Here is a 21,696-nt window from a genome sequence, read left to right as displayed (position 1 = left end):
ATATTGTATAACTAGTAGGTCGCATTTAAAGTGATGAGGACCTTTAAAAAGTGACAACATGGTGGAAAATGAATTTGAAGAAACTGACCGTTGGATGGGAATATTGAATTTTTTTATGGTTGTTGTTAAAAATTCAGCCAATTTCGCATTCGTTTTGATTTCGATTTGCTTGGTCAACTGTATTTACCTTTATAAACATAAATTTATATATCAAATTTCTCAAAGAACAACCTTATCGAGGAAAATGAAAATGGGGGAACTGACCATTGGATAATAGTATTGGAATATTATATGTATGTTGTCAAAAATTTAGCCAATTTCATCATAGTTTCGACTTCGATCCACTTAGTCAACCGAAATAACATATATAACCTCTTAGTTGAATGATGACATAACGACTACATATACAAGGCTTGGGACACCATAATAAAGTACACTACACGATGAGTTTGTGGAAATTTTTAGAGGTTTTTTGGCACACCAGAGATAATTTCTACAATTTTCAAAAATCTGAAGCTAGTTAAATTAGTTTAACAAAAAGAAAAATTTAGATGGTGCGATCTAGACCTTTGATCTCAGCACCTCTTAATCAGGACCATCCTTTAATTATCATTTGGGGCCTATAAATAGCCCAAGTCAGATCAGAGTCCTCGGACGATCCAGCCTTCGACCCGTCTCCTCAACTCGAATACCCGTGAAGACGACCCGATTTTGGAGCTCCGCCTTCAGGCCGCTTCACTGCGGCGCACCGGTGCCGTTAGATTTGTCTCCTCGCCGCGTTATGCCTCTAGTCTAGATTTGTCCAATCTTTGGGTGAGGGAGGACAATCGAAATCCGAAGTTTCGGCGACACCGAGTCGCCGACGGTTTCTCCAAGCTTCCGGCGAGTAGGGTCACTTTTCGCAGTGCATGAGGTATGAAATTTAGCTTTCTCAACGAACTCTACGTCTTGGTGAAATTGGTTTTCAATTTTATTGTAGTTTTTGGACGAGTTGGTGTGTGTGTGTTGGGTTTTTAGTTTTACTGCTCATGGTAGCTATTCTAAGTTCTGTTGGTTGGTTTCCAACTTTGGCTGTTGCCAGAAACAGGTGATGGTGAGATTTGATGCATGTTTGCCGGTGATGGACATTTGGCTGTGGTTGCGAGTTGCGACGACCCTCTTCGAAGCGGTGGAGAAGCAAGTGCTGAAAGTGAGGTGGAGGAGGGTGGTCGGGGATTGGGTCAGGTTTGGCCCTGGGTTTGCGGTATATTAAACAATGAAAGATCGATCGAGGTCGAGAGGACTTTTAAGTTCACAGCTGCATCGTATGGGTTTGATTTATAGTGAAAGATCAAATCTTGATTTGGAATTCTAATATTTGGTAGATCAGACCGGAATGAAAGTTCTTATTCTCGATCTTGATCTAATTAAATTGGGGACCCTGGGTTTTTGTTAGTTATGAATCTGTGGATGATAATCACGCGGAGAAACAACTACTGGTGTTGATGCTGATGGTGGCTTAGTGTTGAAAGAGAGAGTATGGAATAACAGGTCACCCGGTCAACATTTCAACCGTTAGATTTCAGACTTGAAATCCAACGGTCCATAATAAGCTGACGTGCCCACAAGCACGGCAAGCTCGGAGCATGCAAGAATTTCGGTGATCAGTGCATGTGGAAATTTTGCCACAGACCTTTTAGAAATATTATAATATCTCCTAGATAATGGTGGAACTCAGAATTAGACCTGTAATTAGAGAACAAATGGTTCCCTTATAAACTGGCCTTATTAGCTTTTATGAAACTAAAAAAATAAAGAGTAAAATCACCAATTTCCAGCTGGTCGTAAAACTCTGTTTAATGTCTTTTGCCTTTGTTTTAATTTTCTTCCTGGACAGATACATGGCGAAACAATTCGACGCCAGTCAAGACTACAGGATAAGGCAAAGCTCCTAGACGTTCAATGCAAACACATGGCAAAGGGTAGATAAAATGTTTCAGAGGCCAGGTGCATGGTCACTTTTCTTAGCAATTCACAGTTTTGACTGCCCCAAAATTTTTTATTATATCTGGCCATCCCCAATTTTGTGCTAGGGTTTGGTCTCAGTTTTGAATGGTAGAAAATATTTGTTGTAATCTCAAGTTGGCCGAGATGATGCTCTCTCTATGTAGTTGATCAGTTGTCTTGGCATTTATTAATTGAATCCGGGACTGATTAGATGTCTGGGCTAACATTGAAGATTTCACATCATCTGTATAATACAGTTGTAAACTGTGATATAGTTTGGTCCCAACTACTTATTCCTGAAAATGGTCTTGATAAACACAATCAAATTTGCACAACCAGAAATACACTGTAGATTAGCACAGTTTTATTCCCACAACTGTAATATCTCATGTAGATTACACACTTATTTTCTTTTATTGAATCATTTGTGAAGTACCAGTACCCGGTTTCGATACTCTCCAACTCCAAGTGCCCAGATGGGAAAGATATTTCTGTAGGCGGAGTAACTAATCATGCAATTTTTGTTGAAGACTCCCATGATTTGCTGTTGAAATAAACATAGCAAGTCCAAGGTTGTAAATTGTAATGTTATGCCTCTGAAACCTTGTACAGTATTTACAATAACAAATACCTGTTGTGGGAAATCTCCATTTTCCATCTGTGAATTAATCAATACCTTTGCTGCTTGATGCAAGGGGATAGGATTCCTTCCACCCTAGAAGTCTCAAAATTGTGGAAAGAAAAGGACACAAATGAGTGTATTGCTACCATTTCTAGGGAAACATGGATATGCTATCAGATCAACAGTTAGGAATCGTTAATTAGTACAATAAAATTCGCGTCATGTTGGCCTAGCTTTAAATCTGTTATGAAAAAACACATATTGTCACTGCTTCAATTAGAGCCAACATAGCCCATGCAGTGTTTACTATATGTGGTTTGTTCCCTTCGAGATTTGTGTATACCTATTTATTCAACCATATCAGAGATATCATTCAAAAACATCATATATGGTTTCCGAAAATGCTGAACAGAGGAGAAGGTAAAGAAAAAGCTGAACACAGATAGCTAGTAAATTCAAAACGCTCCTTTACCTTGTTTTGGCATGAAAGAAAGCTCTCTCCCCAGCCACCTGAATCGAGTTGCTTAGATAGCAAGAAATGACATGCTCTTCTAATGCTAATACTTGTCTGATAGGTCTTGCCACTAGCCATTAACCCCTTTATTCCAAACCATGTTCCATAGGTGTAGCAAACTCCCCAAGACCCATACCTGGAACTTGAAGTATTAAGCTCAGTTCATGTTTATAAGTCCATTTTTGATGTTAGCATTTCAAAATCATATAATCATAAAATGGTTAGAAACAAATTTAACCATGAGCCATCAGGCAGTTGTATGCTCTCGATGAACTGAACTGCCTTTGCAATACATGCTTCTATTTCTTTATTCCGATGCCCTGGATATAATTTCATGAATGCATTAAGGCCTTCAACTGCTGCTGATGTGCATTCCACGTACCTGCATGTATTCATAAGGGCAGGTAAGGACTTTTTGTATCATTACTTGTACAAATGTAATATGTTAGCGCACGTCACCAAATTTGTTTACCGAATGATGTGAGAGCATTTCATTTAATTCAAATTTGGACTCACTCTCAAACCCATTGGTTATCAAATTCAGTGACTCTGGTATTATATGTGTGTGTGTGTGTGTGTGGTTGTTCTTTAATTTGCAAATTGAACACAACTACTTTGTTTTGGGAAAGCAATGAGGTACTATTTTTTGTTCTTACTGATAATCAATAATGATATCTCCAAATGTTTCAGCTGGATTGATCATCTGTTGATATTGAAAGGAGAGTTAGGTTTTCCCAAAATTAAAAACCAATTATCCACACTTGGTTAGCATATATACTTCAAATACCAGATTAAAAACCAAGAATTAATCATTCATCACCTCCAACCAGGCATAGGATCTTGTGAGTTCATATGAAGCAAACCCTCCATTGCTGTTCTGTTGAGTCAAAGAAATAAAATACATGTCATTGCTCTTGTGATTACATAAATATTTTGCGATTGTACTGTAAGATGTCACAAGGTCAAGTTGTACCTGTAAGGATAGTACTACATTAACAGCATCATGCAGTTGATCAGCTGCTATGGCGTCTCCCACAATTTCGCAGGGCATACGTGATAATAAGAGTGCTGCCTGCAATTAGCTAGATGGTGTTAAGCTACCAAAAAAAATCATATTCATCAGATATTGATGGAGCAACAATTGTTACGTATGTACCTTCAAACCTTCAGCTGTACAATCTGAGACAGGCCAACCATTGTCTGGAGTGGAGAAGGGCCATCCGCCCTTAGAAATGTGACGGTACCAGTAACTAAGATTGCCATAGCTGTCTCTCCTAACCTATTTAAGTGATTTATCACACCAAAACCCAATTAATGGAAGCTAACGACAAACATATAATGTGTGTGTGTGTGTGTGTGTACCTAAAAGCACAAGTTTGAGTTTCATTATGAATACAGTACTTGCGTATTTTTGATGAAATAGTGCGCCTTCTTAAGCACAGAACCATATTCATTCACAAGGTTGGTAGAAAGGATTGCTTGAACAGCCAAAGCAACATCCCAGCACTGAGATCCATTATATCCCTATGTATGCATCACCAAAATGTTTAATTACTCACATTATCTTCTGAATCTATAGGAAAATAATAATTCATTAATATTATTGAATTCAGGATTATTAACCTGCATTTTCATTCCATCTTCTGCAACCCATAGATAATCTTTGATTCTTGAAAGATGACACTTGTATGCTTCTGAATTCGGATCCTCCACCCAACAACAAATCATGTTTAGTACCTGCATGTTTTTGATCACCATCAGCCTTTGTTCTTCAAAATCTCAGGGCATATATACTTACATATTTGACATAGTTCATCACTCTTGGTCATTACAAATTCAACCATTCCAGAACTGTAGATTAGTAAAATCATCTCCGGTAGCGTAACATGTTAGACAAATTAACCATCTTTTTTTTAATTATAACATTAGTAAATAGTGTTAGTTAAATGATAAAACCTTATTGACAGGTCCAATGCAGATATACTGAGTGTTTTCATCCTCATAGTGTATGTGGTCCATTACAGTGGTGAGAGCTTTTTGCCTGAGGTTAGACAATGGCCATCTCATGAGAAGAGGTTCCCCAACCTTATGAAGACAGCCCCACAACACGTCCTGTAAAATGGGATGTGGGTAATACAAATCCTCCTGCAGATTTTTTACGAGGAATATTGTTTTAGTTTACCTTAGCTGGAATAAATTGAAATGTATGAATGTCATAAATTGGCTTTCCAACTGAGAAATACCTCAAATTAATTTATCCAACTAAACCATTACAACAATTATTAGTATTTGAGCTAATAAAACCTTACATTAATTCTCCAACAAGAATATTCCAATTATCTAGACCTAACCTAATTAGTTCACCATACTTTGTCCTTATGGAGGTTCACTCCCTTAGACCTCACGAAACTAGAACTCTAGTATATACCCTATTAAACAACTACTGAATCCAGAAGATATATTTTAATCTACCAGAACACAATTAGCAAAGCCTGGAATGTTATCTCATTGCAATTATTTTTCCCAGTAATTTAAGTGGGAAATTCTACAGTACCTGCATGTATATGATACACTCATTTACAGATTTGACAACAATTTTGGGTAATTTTAGTTCTATTAAAGGTAATTACTTCACCTACGATATGTTTACAAGTTTATGAACAAATTGTTGTCGATGTGGTAACTTGGTTCAATTATATGTAAATGTGATAACTTTGTTGTCAATGTTGTAAATTTGGTTCAATTAAATTGTAATTTTAGTTCAATTAAATATAAATGAGTGTATGATAAACATCCAAGAACTATAGACAACCCCAATTTAAGTAGTAGGCGTACCTTGGCGCATAGATTTCTTGCTTCATCCCAATCAATCAGGTGATAGGGAAGGGTATAAAGCTCTCTTCTGAGGGATAAATCAAGGCCGTTGATGGGACCAACAAATCTGTTGCCGTATAAATATGACATAGGCAGGTACACCATCCTACAGTGACACCACATTCGACCTGCACCATACTATCAATCAATCCCCCATATAAATATGAATAATAAAAGCTAATCCATTTTATTATTGGGATAAAGTAACACATGAATGATAATGCCTCAAGTATATGTATGGAAGAAAACTAAACCTGGGTGTACTGGGAGAAAGTACGGTAGAAGCCACAATTCAGGAGGCAGTGGATTGTTACCGTCCCATTCATATACACCAAGTACCTGCCATGCATAAATTCTTAGTTAAACTAACTAGCAAAATAGTGTCCCAGTGATCGACTTTCATTCCTAGCAATGAGAGGTAAAGATCGATAGAGTGTTCGACAAGTTCATTATATTTAATGGAGACGGTAAACTAGACGGGAATTCAAACTCTGAGCCTGAGTGTCAAGATGAATATATTATATATATACTTACTATATGGAGCTACAAACTCCATCATGTTACATTTGAACCAAATCCCTAACTACAAGTATTGCCATACAGAATTTAAGCTAATTACATACGTGAACTTGAGTGATAACACACTTTGATAATACATTACACTAATTACTACTAGCTAGCTACTCGTTAGTAACTCAAATCCGTAGTTAATGTTGTATTATAGAGCTGCCGCCACCATGTATAGTAACTTTAACATATAATATATAGCAATATCAGATATATATATATATATATATATATATATATTAAACTACACAAGTTTGAGCTTGAGTTGTCCTTAATCATTTTTAAAATAAGTTTAATATGTACTTTGTAGCCATAAAGATAGAGTAACGAAAAAATTAATAAAGGTTGATTAAATTAATTCAAATATTGACATTCCAGCCTATTTTCTTTGTTTATTGCTTAGGCTTGTCTCTGAATTATAATGTCAATTTGATTAATAAATAGGACCACACGGGTTTCACTAAACAAATGATACATGCATATCAAGACCACATTAATAATGAAGTAATTGTTATATTATAAATTAGGGTTTAGGGCCAAATTATTGTAGGGCAAAAGGGCGGGCAATGCCAAATGCTAGCAATTCGAATATTGATCTGCAGAGATTTCATCTTAAGGTTTAGGTGCTGAAGCTTACTGAGAGCCACATCTTTCCCCATGATGGGATGTTAGTAACTCCTCCACGGTGAAGAATCCATTTTCTTCCCTTCTCCATGGCGCCATCACCGCCGTCCATCTCCTCTCCGAGCAATCTCAAACTCACATAGGACAGAGCTGTACAAAACATTGTGCTTCGCCCTTCTATATGCAGTCCCCAACCTCCATCTTTGTTCTGCATGCAATTCATTAGTTGCAATTACATGATGGGAGTACGTGTTAATCCAAACCAATTATTAAGGTTTTCTTAGAAGCACCTTTTGGTTAATTATATGCACGTACTAATTACTTATTGAAGGTACAACAAATGCAAGTATATACACTTGAAATGTTTCAAATATATAATAACAACAAAAACTTTTATAAACTTAAAAACACCCTTTACAAATTAAGTAAGTTAATTTGTTTGATTTTTTTTTTTTTTTTTGTAAGTAGAAACCTGTGCGGCTGTCCTTAACCCTTTACAAAGTACACTAATTTGTTTGACTATGAGGGGGAGAAAAAGTTTGAATTTGAGACGTCATCAATCATTCTGAAAGAAGATATTATGGCAACACAATTTTTTTTTTTAAATAGTTTTTGCTATTTAAGTGCTTATACTGATCATTCTCAAAAAGAAAAAAGAAAAAAAAGGTATTATATTGATCGAAAACCACTGACTAGAAACAATTAGAATATAGCAAATCGCTTTTTAGCACTTGGCTAAGTTATCAAAAGAGGTGCAAGGTACTATAATAATTAGTATAACATCAATACTGGCCAACAACATATTGGCCATATATAGTACATACTACCAACAACATCAAATTAAAATGGATTATGAATCGATACTAATTAATATTCCATGCAAATAAAATTACAGATTGCGCGAATTGAGTGTAGCTTAAACGTTTGGTTTAACGTAATATATACAGCTCCAAATAAATTAAACACTACTGGATATGGACTAGTACAATTTCCAATCGAAAGTCAATTGAATGGATTTGGCAGCTCATTTCTATATGATTTATTAATAATTATCTAGTTCCAACTAAATGGCTGAAAGCTTTGTTTGTTTCTCTTAAAAGGAAACTAAACTGCCCCCCTTATGTAATATTATGGCAGGTAGCATTTGAAAAGTACATTATCAAACTTCAAGAAGTTGAAAATGGAAAGAATGACGTGATATGATGCAATACCTGATGGTTATAAAGATAGCGGCGGATCTCCTTTGAATGTTCGTGTGGCAAGATTGCATCAAGGGCCCCTGTTACAGATAATCCAATAACCTACGCCACGGCACCAATATTATTATAATTATTAATTGCTTAATTAACTTAATTAATCTCTGTGCATGTAACACAAGTACACAACCCATCTTGTTCATAAGAAGTGTTCATTTTATTATTCTCCACTTATTCATGGATTGCTCAGTGGTCAAACTGTTTTGGTATTATTCTCCACTCAAGATCAATACAACGGACTATGCAACTATCAACTTGAGTGATTGGATCAGGTTCATGTTTGACTCTTTGCATGGTTATGATCTAGAATTATTTCTCGTACTTCTTTGGGTTTTATGGACAGAAAGAAATAAGATTGTTTGGAAGAATGGGGTGTATGAGTGTATGACCCTTTGAACATGATAAGACGGGGCTTGCAAATATTTGGAGGAATATAGGAAGGCCAGACCGATGTCTAAGAGTAAACAGAGGAGACCTGTGTCCTACTGGCAGTGTCCTCCGTCTGGGCGTCTGAAGTTCAATACTGACGGTGCTTTCATTGCGGATTTGAATGTGGGCAGAATAGGTGCAGTAGGTCGTGAATCGTGATGACCAAGGTCGTTGTGTAGCTGCTCTTGCAAGGCCTTTCCCTTCTGCATCTTCTGCGATTCACATGGAAGCTGAGGCTATGCGGGCAGGTATGCTGTTAGCGATCCATCAAGGTTGGTTGGATGTGGAGTTTGAAACAGATTGTGCTAGTCTTGTCTACGCCCGCAATAGGGATGAGGAGGATTTATCTGATATTGGGCGGATTTTGGAAGACTGTGAGAGGTACATTTGCAGCTTTGCTTCCTTTCAAATCCATCATGTATATAGGGAAGCAAATGGTGTCACCAACAGGTTAGCACACCTTGTTAGTGTTGACTATTTAAATAAACTATGATTAGATGAAAATCCTGTTATCATTCGGGACGTTCTCTATGCAGATTATTGTTGTAATTCACGGGGCTTAGGCCATATGTGCTCCCCGGTGTACTCTTTTTTGCTCATGAATAATATTAATAGGCGTGGGGCTGAGCCTCCCAGCTAGGCTGAGTTCCAAACCCCTTTCAAAAAAAAAAAATGTTCATTTTAGTGAACAGTAAACTGACGCTTTTCCCTCCTTTTTTCCTTAAGTTACATCCCTGCCATTCAGTCTAAGTTAAAAAGCCACCTTTACAGCTCTGGATATTTTCTGTCTCTCGCTCTCTACCCCTACAGCTGTACGGCTTCTGTGAGAGGGTTCAAGAACGATCCAAAGAACCATGAACAGGATTAGTGAGATTCAGGAAAGATAAAGAATTCATCTCATCATCTCAGCAAGACGTTAGTTGCTCTTCATCCGAGACTGATCAGAGAGGCACACAGAGAAAGAAGTGGGAGAGGGATATGGGTTTTTTATTCTCAATTACAGTTTTGGTGTTGTTAGATAGGGTTGTTGGCCGATGCGCTCTTGCCGTCTTGGTTTGTTCAGTTTCTTCAATTATAGATCTTTCAAAACGCTCTCTTGCGGAAGGCGATTTCACTTTTTGGGTTTGATGGTTTGGCTTTTTGTTCATCGTTGGTGAGTTTTTCTTTTTTCTTAATCTAGTGTTCGGATGATTGATCATTCGGATGATCTGTATTGATTGTATCTTCTGTAGCAACATCTGTACACTGACATCGACTCTTGGGATTTTGTTGAAACAGAAGAAAAGAAGTAGAAAAGAAGAAGAAGAAAAAGGAGAAGGAGAAGGAGAAGAAGAGGAAGAAAAAGAAGAGGGAAACGCGAAGAATTTCATTGTTATTCAAGTCAACACGGGTGTATGTTCGAATTTCACTGCTATTGAGCTTTTATTTAATTCAATTGAATTCAAATTAGTAAACATGTTCTTATTTTTCCCTTTTTTTTAGTTGAAACAAATTCAATTCAATTGTTTGGCTGGTTGAAGTCTGTACTGTATGATAATCTTTATTTTTCTTTTTGAACAGCTCTGAAACTCAGGTTTTGGGAGAAATCTGAGAAGAGAAAGTTGTGCTCCAGTGAAATAGAGCAGGTTTGATCTTTAACAAAATTGTCTTTTTGATATTGTTGTTTCAATTTTTATATACTATAATTCTCACTTGATTATTTGTTGTTTTTAGCTTTGAAATCATATTTGTTTTTATGTTGTTGAGACTCTGTTTCTTCTTTTTTTCTTCTTGAGATCTTTGTTGGGTACTTGAATTACTATGGTTAATTGGTTTTGTTGTGTCTGTGTACACCTAGGAAGAAAAATTGCAAAAAAATGGAGCAAAGAAATAATATTAACATTAACTATTTCCTATTTCTGATATGGATTTCTGAAGATTTTGGATATGGTTGTTAAGTATATGAGTCCAAACTGTAGCTTAAATACAATTGTGCATAGACTTTTTTATCTGGGTTTTGCCCCATTATGAAGCTCGCAATGAGTAATGCTTGACTCACCCTGTATCCTGGGATATGCCTATTGAAACAAACAAGAGAGTTGGCCAGGGTATGCTATACTATGAGCATTTAGTATTTGTGTTTCAGGAAAAGGCATATATTTAGGTAGATCAAGTATGAGCGTCAGAGGTCATGGTTTTGGCATCAAAGGAGGTTTAATGCTATGAGAGGTTTCATTATGAAAATTAGCTGAAATGGATGAGAATGATATGAAGTTTGGTTTTGGTGTAATTGTGAAGTATCAGGAATTAAGCACTTCCAATTTTTTTTTTTTTTTTACGCTTATTCCCATCTATGAAGCTTTTGGTTTCTGAATGACTAACACTATTACCTAAATTCAGGTGTTGGAAAGAGCTTAGGGTGATGGCTGCTTCACAACCAGCTTAATTCATACCACTATTGAGTTTGTTTTCTTAGAAACTTTGGATATTTTGTATTCAGAAACTCTTTAGCAGATGAATGTTGATTTATCACATTAAGTCAATTGGATGATGATCTATGCTTATAGAATATAGAAATATGGCATTATAAAGTGAAGTGTGTTTTTGTTTTAATGTATTAGTGAAAATAATGATAAAATTGATAGCAACATAGAATGATTGGTTGTTATGGTCATACATATAATGAGTGCCCTTTTTCTTTTTTTTTTTTCAATATTCCTGTAATATTTTCATTCAATTGATGTAGTTGTGTTTCATTATTTTCATATAAGTAACATCTGCTCTTTTCATCATAAACCAAAGGTCTATAGTGATGGTTATTGATTGTCTGTATTGTTCTTTGAAATTAGGTTGCAGAAAACAAAAGAAGTGTTGCTGGGTTTGGCATTTCAGTGATTGATTTGGAGCGGTTGAAGGTAAGGTTTTGATTTTCAATTGTTAACTGTATGTATTATTGAAAATAATGATAAAATTGATAGCAATATAGAGTGATTGGTTGTTATGGATATGAGTAAGGATTGAAGGTTTGAAGGTCGTGTTTTTGTTTTTGTTTCTGCTGGGTTACACATATAATCAGTGCTGTTTTTTTTGTTCAATATTGCTGTAATTTTTTCATTCAATTGATGTAGTTGTGCTTTATTATTTTCATTTAACTAAGATTCTGAATAAAGCCAAGGGGTCTATATTGTTGGTTATTGATTGTTTGTATTGTTTTTTGAAATTGGGTTGCAGAAGGACAATACTTGGTTGACCAGGCATGGGCAGCCCGTCCTGACCAACGCCACTTAGGGTCCAACATGTGTATTTTTGGGCCCCTCTCTTTCTGTTCTCCTTCTTCCTCTCCTGTTCTCCTTCTCTCTTCTCCATTCCCTATCGGCTGCTCACCCCGACCAAGCTGACCATCCCCAAACCTCATTCCTCCTCCTCCTTAATCTTCAATCCCTTCTCCACTCCCTATCGCCGGTTTCCAGTCACCACCGCCTCACCCACCCTCTCAATCAAAGTCTACACAATGGATCGAGATATCTCCTTGTCTCCGGTAACGGCACGTCTCCAGCAACGGCAAATCCTCCTCCGGGGTACTACCCTGCTTCGCAACAGTATTATGCTTGCTTCCTCCACCTCCATCCCCGTCATGAAGCACAGCGCCACCGACGGGATCGAGCGCATGTAGAAGGCTTAATTGGCTTAGGGGGACACGTGTCTCCCACTTAGTGGTTATGGTCAGCTAAAGCTGACCAGGTATGGTTAGCCAAAGCTGACCAGGTATGGTCAGCGAAGTATCTTCCGTTGCAGAAAACAGAAGAAGTGTTGCTGGGTTTGGGATTTCAGTGATTGAAGGTAAGTTTTTTATTTTCGGTCTGTACCAGAGTGATTGACATCAAAGAAGTGTTTGAATAGCTTTATTCAGAATCTTAGATGGTCGAATCTGATTTTTGGTTCTTCTTCTTCTTCTTTTCTGATACTATTAAGTAGTTGTATATTGGATTTGTTAAACAAGACTCAATTAGATTGTGCCGTTTTGTATTACAGATTTACAGTTGACAAGAAGATGGGGGCGATAGTGAGTAGGACAGTAATTTTAACTCTTTTTGTTTTAGTATTTCGATTGACATATTTGTTATTTGGTATTGGTTTGGTGTTCTATTCTTATACAGGTATGGAATTAATGTGTCATTGTTGGTATCTGTAATTCCCATTGGGTGAAATTAATTAACGTTCTGAGGAGTGATTATTAGTATAGTTATCAGCAATAACATGATTTTTCTGTAAGCTTGCATCCAATATGGTTTCTTATCAATTTTTGTGAGTCGGTAAGTGTAGAAGATAACTTTTATTAGTTGATTGATTGATGTTGACTACTGATATTGAGTGATCTATGGACAATGTTAGCACATATCAATACGTTCGTTTTTCTGGATTTCAAGGACTACAAAGTTTAAATGATGTAAATGTTTTTTGAGAAACCTTGATATTCTGCTTCTCAAAGAAATCATATTCAGAAAATTTGCAGCATATGTGGTCTAATTCATACTTTTCTTTTGTTTTTTTTTTTGTTTTTTCTTTTTTGGGAAACTACGATGTCTGTTTTATATTGTGATCAACATAAAACATGACTTGAAAAATCGGCCATCCATGTGTGCAATTTTGGTTGGGGAGATGGATTATTTTTCATAAGAAACCAATAACTGCCTCGGAGTATCCACTACATTTAGTATTGATTATGTTACTTTTCAAACCCTACACTTCACTAGAAAACGGACCCCCCCCACACCCAAAAAAAAAAAACTTTGTTTCTTTTGAAAATGGCTGACCAAAGAAATCAAGTAAGGTAAGTTTTTCAATAATTGAAAGTCTCCTAAAGTGATGTAAATTTTGTAACCAGGTATAATGATGCCCTTTGAAACTTTAAATGGGAGAGAACTCTATATAATGACAATATGACATGAAATTCACAGACTACTTTGTTTCTGCAAATGTTATGTTTTTGTGCTGTTATGTATATAGCTGTAATAGGTAATTGTTTGTTTTTGTTCTACAGATATCAGGAACTGTGAGCTGTTAAATTTTCCAAGTATTTTGAGTTCAGGTACAAATGTTTAGATAGTGTTATTCTAATTGCAAGTATTGATCTCTGTGTGAATAGACCTTGGTTCTATGTGAAGTTGTTTATTGTTCATTTGTATAAGAGTTGAAATTATTCTGTTGTTAGGTTGCAGGAGCAGTTAATTATTAAGTTATTATTAATCTGTTTATTCTCAATCTGTTAGATTCAACTAATGTTATGAGTTTATAAATTGATTTATACATTATCATTATCAAGGATAATGTTTTAATATTTTATATAGTAAATGCAGGGTTTGAACTGTGAACTATAAGTAACATAATCAATACTAAAATATTTCCTGCTAGGGCAATTTCAACAAATTTGCACACTTAAAGCTCAAAAGTTAGGTGAATGGAATGCAGAATGATAGTAAAAATTATTAGGTGAATACTTTCATTACCGTAAAATATGAAGATGTGTAAATGAAAATATTTATGAATTATAATGAAAGGGGGCGGATCCGTGGCATCACAAATTATAGTTAAAATTATACTTCAATTACCAATCATTAGATTAAAAGATTATCAATGGATGAGATTAGTCATAAAGAATATATCATTACCTATTATTTTGTTTTCTTTTCTTTTCTTTTTAATTAATTAATCAAATCTATTTATTATGACTTAATAAAAATCAATAATTGCTATTCTGATTTGGAATACAATTAAGGAATCAAATCTTTCAATTGTTTTCCTATTGAAACTCATCTACTGCTCAAAAAAGAACTGATGAGGCGTTTGACAAAGCATGATGAAAACTGATTGAATTCTCTAGCTCTTTCTCACCTTTTCTTCATCAAGATGACAGAGCAAAATCAAGAGTCATCATATTTTCATTGCATATTTCCAATAGGTTACCCTTAATTTTTTTTTTCTGTTTGCTCTAAATATTGTACAGTTCATGCCATTTGTTGATGATAAACATCAGGTCTCATGATATCTAGTTGACGTTGTGTAAAATTCTTTCATGTTCATTTAGTTTGTTAAAGTTTTCATTTAGTTCATCAAAAGCCTCATCTGATCGATTTCTTTTTCTTTTTGATGAGTTTCAATAGGAAAACAATTGAAAGATTTGATTCCTTAATTGTATTCCAAATAAGAATAGCAATTATTGATTTTTATTAAATCATAATAAATAGATTTGATTAATTAATTAAAAAGAAATTAAAATAATAGGTAATGATATATTATTCTGTATGACTAATCTCATCCATTGATAGTCTTTTAATCTAATGGTTGGTAATTGAAGTATGATTTTAACTATAATTTATGATGCCACGGATCCGCCCCCATAAGGAGGGAAAGGGGAAATATTAAACTTAAATTATACGCACAGTCAAACTGTGTTTACTTCGACAGCATCATAAATTATAAGGGATTTTAAAATTCATTAGTAAATTGCCAAAGACATAATTATATCACCAACAAAATGAAGACATGACATTTTTTAATCATACTATTAAATCCTAAAATGAACATTGACTAAGTACATATGGTACAAAAAGTTAAGTAACACCACATACCTATATACATATATATACATATATTTTTTTTTATACGACGAAAGTGAAAACAGCCCAAAATATGAAGAGCCAAAGCTAAGATCCCGGAATTGAGGCCTCTTTAAAAGATTGTTAGTTTGGTTTTGATTACTTTAAATTTTATAGCACAATATTATTCTTACTTTTTCCCCTCTTTTTGGTTAGTGAGAATGTTTGTGACTTTGTCGTGCTAATTGCTCTTTTATGTGTTCAAGTAATTTTTTTTTCTCATGAGAATTGATTTTGCTTCAATTTGCAGCAGACTGGTGATTGAGCAAAGGAGAAACGAACGGCTTTGGATCTGGGTTTGTGATTGAAATTATGTGCCTGTTAATTCAAACGTTGAGTCGATCAGTACCTCGACGTGACATGAGCGTCAAAGCGTTCATCATTAGCAAGCAAACAAACCTGCGGCATCACGCGGGAGGAATTGCCTAGTACATATATAAAAGTAAAATGTTTCTGGTACTGTTGAATATTAATACAGTGATTTTCTGGATTTGCCCCCAAAAGAGATAGACATCAATCCTCTAAAAAAGAAAAAGATCTCACTATATGCGTCTCAACATCATCAGAGCCCCAAAACAGTGAACCGGTCCTTCTAGACTATATGCGTTTCATCCCGTAACAGTAAACCGATCCTTCTCAATATTTGCCCCCAAAACGCTTTTGGATCTCTCTCAGAGCGAAGAGTACTGCTTTGGTTTGTTTGTTGATCCACAGTTATTAGCGCAGAGAGGAGCTGTTGCTTGCGATTTGTGAATTTGGATTTGGATCAAGGTAATTGTGGCAGATAATCGGGGTTTTGCTTTTGTTCCTTCTTTCCAATTGTCTTTGACTATGTCTTTCTTTTCCAGTTGTTTGCTTTTGATTCGTCATTAGCAAAGTAATTAGGTGGGCGAATTCTGGGTTTTTACTGTTATGATTGTTCGATCTTGTAACGTAACAACAAAATATAGAGATTATTTTAAATCCCAGAGCTTTATGTTTAGCTACGGTTTCTATTCTAAGTTGAGAGCTCAGGAGAAGTACTAATATCGAGTGTTAGGGCAAATGTTGCATCATGGGAATTATACATCTCTGCAGACATGCAATAATTTTTAATTTCATTTTAATTTATTTACGTTGCTCTCGATCAAGTTTGTAGTAGAAAACTAGCTTCATAGGAAAACAACACGTATGCAACTTGAATGAGCTCATCCAAAATTTGTCCTTAATTATGCATTGTTTTCATTATTCGAACCATTTTAAAACACTATTAATAATTATTATCATAAATAAAAAACTTAATAAATCGGAGATGGTTTATTCATATGTACAATTATATCGAATAAGTGAATGGTTAGTTAAGAGAATGTTAAGTTTTACTAAAATATACATTCATTTGCTAGTTTCTTTTATGAAATGTTTCTTTCATAAAATTATATAGTATTGGTATTAATCATACATACAAACAAACATTTGGTTGGTATTATGGTATATATATATAACATATAATACACAAATATTGATAAAGATTAATATTTACTATATACGAAAGTTGAGTTCCACTGTGCCACTGTTCCTAAGGGCTACATTAGGGAACAGTTCCTGAGGGTTGGAAAGACGGTCTTACCCTTGGTTGAGATGTTTTGCTACGGTTCTCTCGTGACTACGATATATAGAGTTCATCCATATATTATGTGTTGGGATCATATATAAAAGGAACAAAAAAAGGGTTTGCTTTTTATTTGTAAACATTGATCGATAAGAAACTATGTGATAAATACCTTATTTTTCATCGTACAAATTATACCCATATATATAATTTTGATTAAAAATGATTACGACGTTAAATGTATGCATTTGACAAAAAGGGGGACCATATATATATATATATATATATATATATATATATATATATATATAAAGGATGAAAATGAATGATTCATTTACTTGTGTATATATGTATGCATGAAATGATTCCATTTAATTTCATGGCATATACATGTCAATGACTCGAGGCATAATTCTTACAAGCTAGAGTTAATCTACAATCTATTAAGATCAATAGTTCAAGCAAATCCTTTCAACACTGGCTGCGTGGATTGAATATCAATGATATTTTGAGATACATATTGTTGATCATTTTACTAATAGCTTAAGTTTTGGAATAATTAATGACACGTTTACTTATTTAAAATTGAAAATAATCATGAATCGGAGACAAGTGGAATGGGAGAAGAAATGAATCGGTATTGATTCCGGAGGAATGATTCCTAAACCCATCTTTCCCCTTCGTAATCGAATTCCTGAGTATTCAGGAATCGACTCCTAATAAGGAGATGAGACCTACATCCATTCTGATTCCTTTATGTGTTAGTAAACGCAGGAATTCTTTTACCCAGAATCATTCCGATTGCTTTATGTGTTAGTAAACGCATGAATGTTTTTACCCCGTAATCATTCTATTTCCTTCCAAGTAAGTAAACGTGCCCTAAGTCTGCATCTGAGATGACAATAATTAAAATTTTGTTGTCAATAGAAGTCCAAGATACAAAACCTCGAGTAATCTAATTATTCTTTTTATTTTATTTTGAATCTTAGGGTTGTTGGGGTTATGTGAGTTACAAGCTAAAAATATGAAACATGGAAGTCCCACAATAAAAAAAGAGACATAATAATATAAGATATATAAGTTTTTGGATTACTCTAATTAGTATCAAGAGATTTGATAAAACCTCACATTTTTTGTTGCTAAAGTGGTTAATTTGGGGTTACGTGAGGAGAGTATCAATACTCTGTCCTACCCTTAAGAATGAAAGCACACGGTTGCACATCTTTTAGTATCTCTCTTTGCAAGACGGACCGTGCATATGATTGTTAATAGGAAAAATTTCAGTTTAGCACCCTGTACTTTGCACCCCACATCATGTTAGTCCCTCCCCTTTCAATTTGATCAGCAACACTCCTGTACTTTCAATTTCAATCAGCCATGCCCAAATTTTTTTATGGCATCCAATTCAGACGTTAGTTGATGACATGGAAGCGACAAATTCAACGAGTGGGCCTATAAAAAGGGGTAAATTTGACATTTCATTTAATTTTCATCCAAAACTCAGAGGAAAAAAAATCAATTTTGGTACCCACATCGCTGGTTAATGGGTTCTCTCCAAACTAATGAGAACCACAATTCAGATCTCCCAACCATGCCCATCGGCGTTTCCTGCAAACCCTCGATCTCAGAATCCATGGCATAAGCCCCGAATCCCCAAGTCTCTTCCGACGAAGCCCTATCCAATTCAGATAAGGAGGAGCCGATCAACGAGGAAGAGGATAAGGAGGAGCTCGAGGCTGTCGCTCGCTCTGCTGACTCCCACAACGAAGAGGACAAGTCTCAAGTTTGGCAGCCGTGCAAGAGAGAAAGGGGTGTGGATATAGAAATTTGCCGGAGATGGCGACAAGGAGCAGTGGAGCAACTCGATTTGGATTCCTGTCCCGCGGTATGATCTGGGTTGGGCTCTAGGGGAGGCCAATTTTTCCAAGGTCAAGTTTGCTCGGAACATCAAGATTGTTGACAATTTCGCTATTAAGATTCTGGGTAAAGAGAATTCCTCAAGCACTAGATGATCAGACAGGTCAATTTTCATATATTAATTTAATTTAATTTTTGTTGAATTTTCTGGAAAAATACGTTCTTGGCTGAAAGAAGAACAATGGGAAAATGAATATTGTTTTCATTTTTTATTAATTGAGCGAGTGTTAAGGTTTCTGGAAACCTTCAATAATCTGATTTCAGAATTTAAGTGCAAATTATGGTATTTTTGTTTGCCCTGCAATTTGATAGCATATATGCACTTGCCTATTGGTTTTGCATTTGATTCTATTGCCTTTCTGAGTTTCTTCTATCTTGAAAGCACGGGAGATTTTGTTCTGCCTCTTAAACATTGAGGATGGATTTGTCATTCTGTTCTTGCAATTTATATATGTACGATGAATGTGGTATGGATTTGTCATTCTGTTCCTGCAATTCATGAATCAAGGCTCTAACGTGTGAAATTGGACTTGTTATTGTGCTAGCTATCTCTCTTGTGCAATTTGTCATTCTGTTATTGCAATTTATTTTGCAGACATCTCATGTTCTTAGGGCTTGACGAATGAAGGTTGAAGGTTTCCAGGAATTAATGACACCGACAACGACCATCTTGCCTCGTCGGGCTTCTTTTTCGATCATCTGGGTGTTCAATCCAGCTTTGTTTTAGTGATGAAAGCGAAAGGGGCTTTGTAGAAATTGGGGAAATGGGTAGAGGAATCTGGGTCTGCTTGGGCGGTTGGGGATCGTGGTGAAAGTAATGGGAAAAAAAAAAATTTCTGGAAACTGATTTGGGTGGAGGATTTTATGCTTTTGTTCAACTTGTTATTGTTACCTTGTCTACGTGGAGAGTTAAAGAGTGGAAGTGAGGATCTTTGCTATGGCTTCTGCTCTAAATAGATTGTTGCTCTATTCAGATTTCAGAGAGTGTAAGTGAGATTGGGTTTAGAAAAAAATTAGGTTAATAGAAGTTGTAAGAGGGAGGAGTCTGATGGGTACCCATTAGGGTCATAATAGGAATTTATCCCTTTAAATGGGCCCACGGCAGCAGTTGGTCAGTGTCAGCTCAGCACTTAACGTCAAATTTGGATGCCTGAGAAAATTTTGGGCACGGTTGATGGAAATTGAAAGCACAGGGGTGTTACTGATTAAATTGAAAAGGCAGGGACTAACATGATGTCGAGGCCAAACATCAGGGTAGTAAACTGAAATTTTTCCTTGTTAATATTATGATTTTTTTTCTTGGTGAAAGAAAAACACTCAGTAATTGAAAACTTAAAATTTTACTTCCTTATATATATATATATATATATATATATATATATTGATTGGGAAGGACATACGTACACAGCCATACCTAATACACTAAAAGATCTAATTTATTAATTCAACAATATTATCTGGCTAGGGTTAAACTTTACGTACGTACCAAGCCAAGTAGAAGAAACAGAGGACCACCATAGTCACCAGGCCAAAAACCATCCTCAGCCTGAAGAGTCGAGTAAAATCTCAACCCCCTCCTCAATGTGGCTGTTACTACTTCTTCATTAATTTCTTCTTCACTTTTTATTTTCACCTGAACTGGTAGCTTCATTGGATCACTTTCTTTCTCCTTTGCAAACTAAAACATATGCAGAAACGTAAATAGCTTTTTGATGTTGAATTATTACTCATTAATACATGAACTAGTACGTACTTGAAGTCTCATTAATAGATCAGAACTATGTTCGGTTCGAAAACGATTGTTACGAAACTCAAGACGTACTTTTTCCACCTGAGCTCGCTCTTCCGATGTTCCGAGATTTGGGTCGAACTCCCAGAATTGTCTCCCGATGTGATTATTCACACTTGTGAGCCATGGGTTACCATCTCTTCCTCCTTCTGAAACCTTCAGCCTCCACATTTTTGATGGCCAAACAATATGTTTAGTGTGAGTGATTGTGAGGATGATAAGATTATCACACAAGCTTATTTATATACATTTTCGTTACGCATTACTTATTTCTTTTGTACACATCTAGGTTATCAAACTCTGTAGGTAGGACCATAGGAGAAAAGTTGGTGATTGTAAGTTAGTGGTTAGAGCAAGTTCACCCGTGGGTCACCAAGTTACCTACTATTCACTATTTTTTATGTGTTTTACCCTCTGGGTCATGAGTACATTGTATTTCATGCCTTGGGTCACCCTTGATCACTTTCTAGGTCACCATGGTGACCTGCACAATGTATTTCGAGCCCTGGGTCATGGGCGCGGCACAGTGTATTTCGTGACCCAAAGAATGAAAATATACACTAAAAAGCAATGAATAGTAGGTGATCCAACGGGTGAACTTGCTTTTATAAGTTGTTTATTGCTTTTCCTTCTTCTTCAAGCAAAGAAGCATTTCCATGAGTACCATGTCAACTTGAGCTTATCTGCTCCATGAACCAACCATGATTGGGAACGACATACTGTTTCTGCTGCCTTAGCATATCTATATCTGCTGATAGTAGGTCTACAAGTGTTAATTGAACTTAGGACTACAAAAAAATAAAAATAAATATAGAAATATATAAACAAATAGAATTGAAGATCGGAATTAAATGATGTACCTTATCTCTTTGGTTTATATATGACTTATGATTGT

The 21,696-nt window shown here is 35.6% G+C and overlaps 1 protein-coding gene and 3 long non-coding RNA genes across 4 annotated transcripts; 3 read left to right on the top strand and 1 right to left on the bottom strand.

The window, feature by feature from the left end:
* Positions 1-313: 313 nt before the first annotated feature.
* LOC121052956 lies at positions 314-2,143 on the top strand. The gene is made up of 2 exons (XR_005810391.1): positions 314-913; positions 1,082-2,143. It is a non-coding gene; the product is annotated as an uncharacterized LOC121052956 (long non-coding RNA).
* A 133-nt stretch (positions 2,144-2,276) lies between these two features.
* On the bottom strand, positions 2,277-21,301 carry LOC112200893 (cycloartenol synthase). The gene is made up of 18 exons (XM_040519152.1): positions 20,766-21,301; positions 20,499-20,690; positions 8,399-8,488; positions 7,201-7,395; positions 6,251-6,335; positions 5,958-6,124; positions 5,079-5,267; positions 4,746-4,859; positions 4,519-4,646; positions 4,279-4,396; positions 4,096-4,194; positions 3,943-3,999; positions 3,779-3,825; positions 3,361-3,504; positions 3,081-3,258; positions 2,877-2,951; positions 2,618-2,701; positions 2,277-2,530 (listed from the first exon to the last, which is right to left on the bottom strand). The coding sequence occupies exons 1-18, from the start codon at positions 20,970-20,972 to the stop codon at positions 2,408-2,410; spliced, it is 2,292 nt and encodes a 763-aa protein (XP_040375086.1). The 5' UTR covers positions 20,973-21,301; the 3' UTR covers positions 2,277-2,407.
* On the top strand, positions 12,965-15,931 carry LOC112200897. Its single transcript, XR_002936516.2, has 3 exons — positions 12,965-13,008; positions 13,893-13,940; positions 15,758-15,931. It is a non-coding gene; the product is annotated as an uncharacterized LOC112200897 (long non-coding RNA).
* On the top strand, positions 18,589-20,002 carry LOC121052955. The gene is made up of 2 exons (XR_005810390.1): positions 18,589-19,115; positions 19,608-20,002. It is a non-coding gene; the product is annotated as an uncharacterized LOC121052955 (long non-coding RNA).
* Positions 21,302-21,696: the final 395 nt, after the last annotated feature.

The sequence above is a fragment of the Rosa chinensis genome, chromosome 4, assembly GCF_002994745.2.
Source record: "Rosa chinensis cultivar Old Blush chromosome 4, RchiOBHm-V2, whole genome shotgun sequence".
Taxonomy (NCBI): Eukaryota; Viridiplantae; Streptophyta; class Magnoliopsida; order Rosales; family Rosaceae; genus Rosa; species Rosa chinensis.
This window is presented reverse-complemented; position numbering and strand designations above follow the sequence as displayed.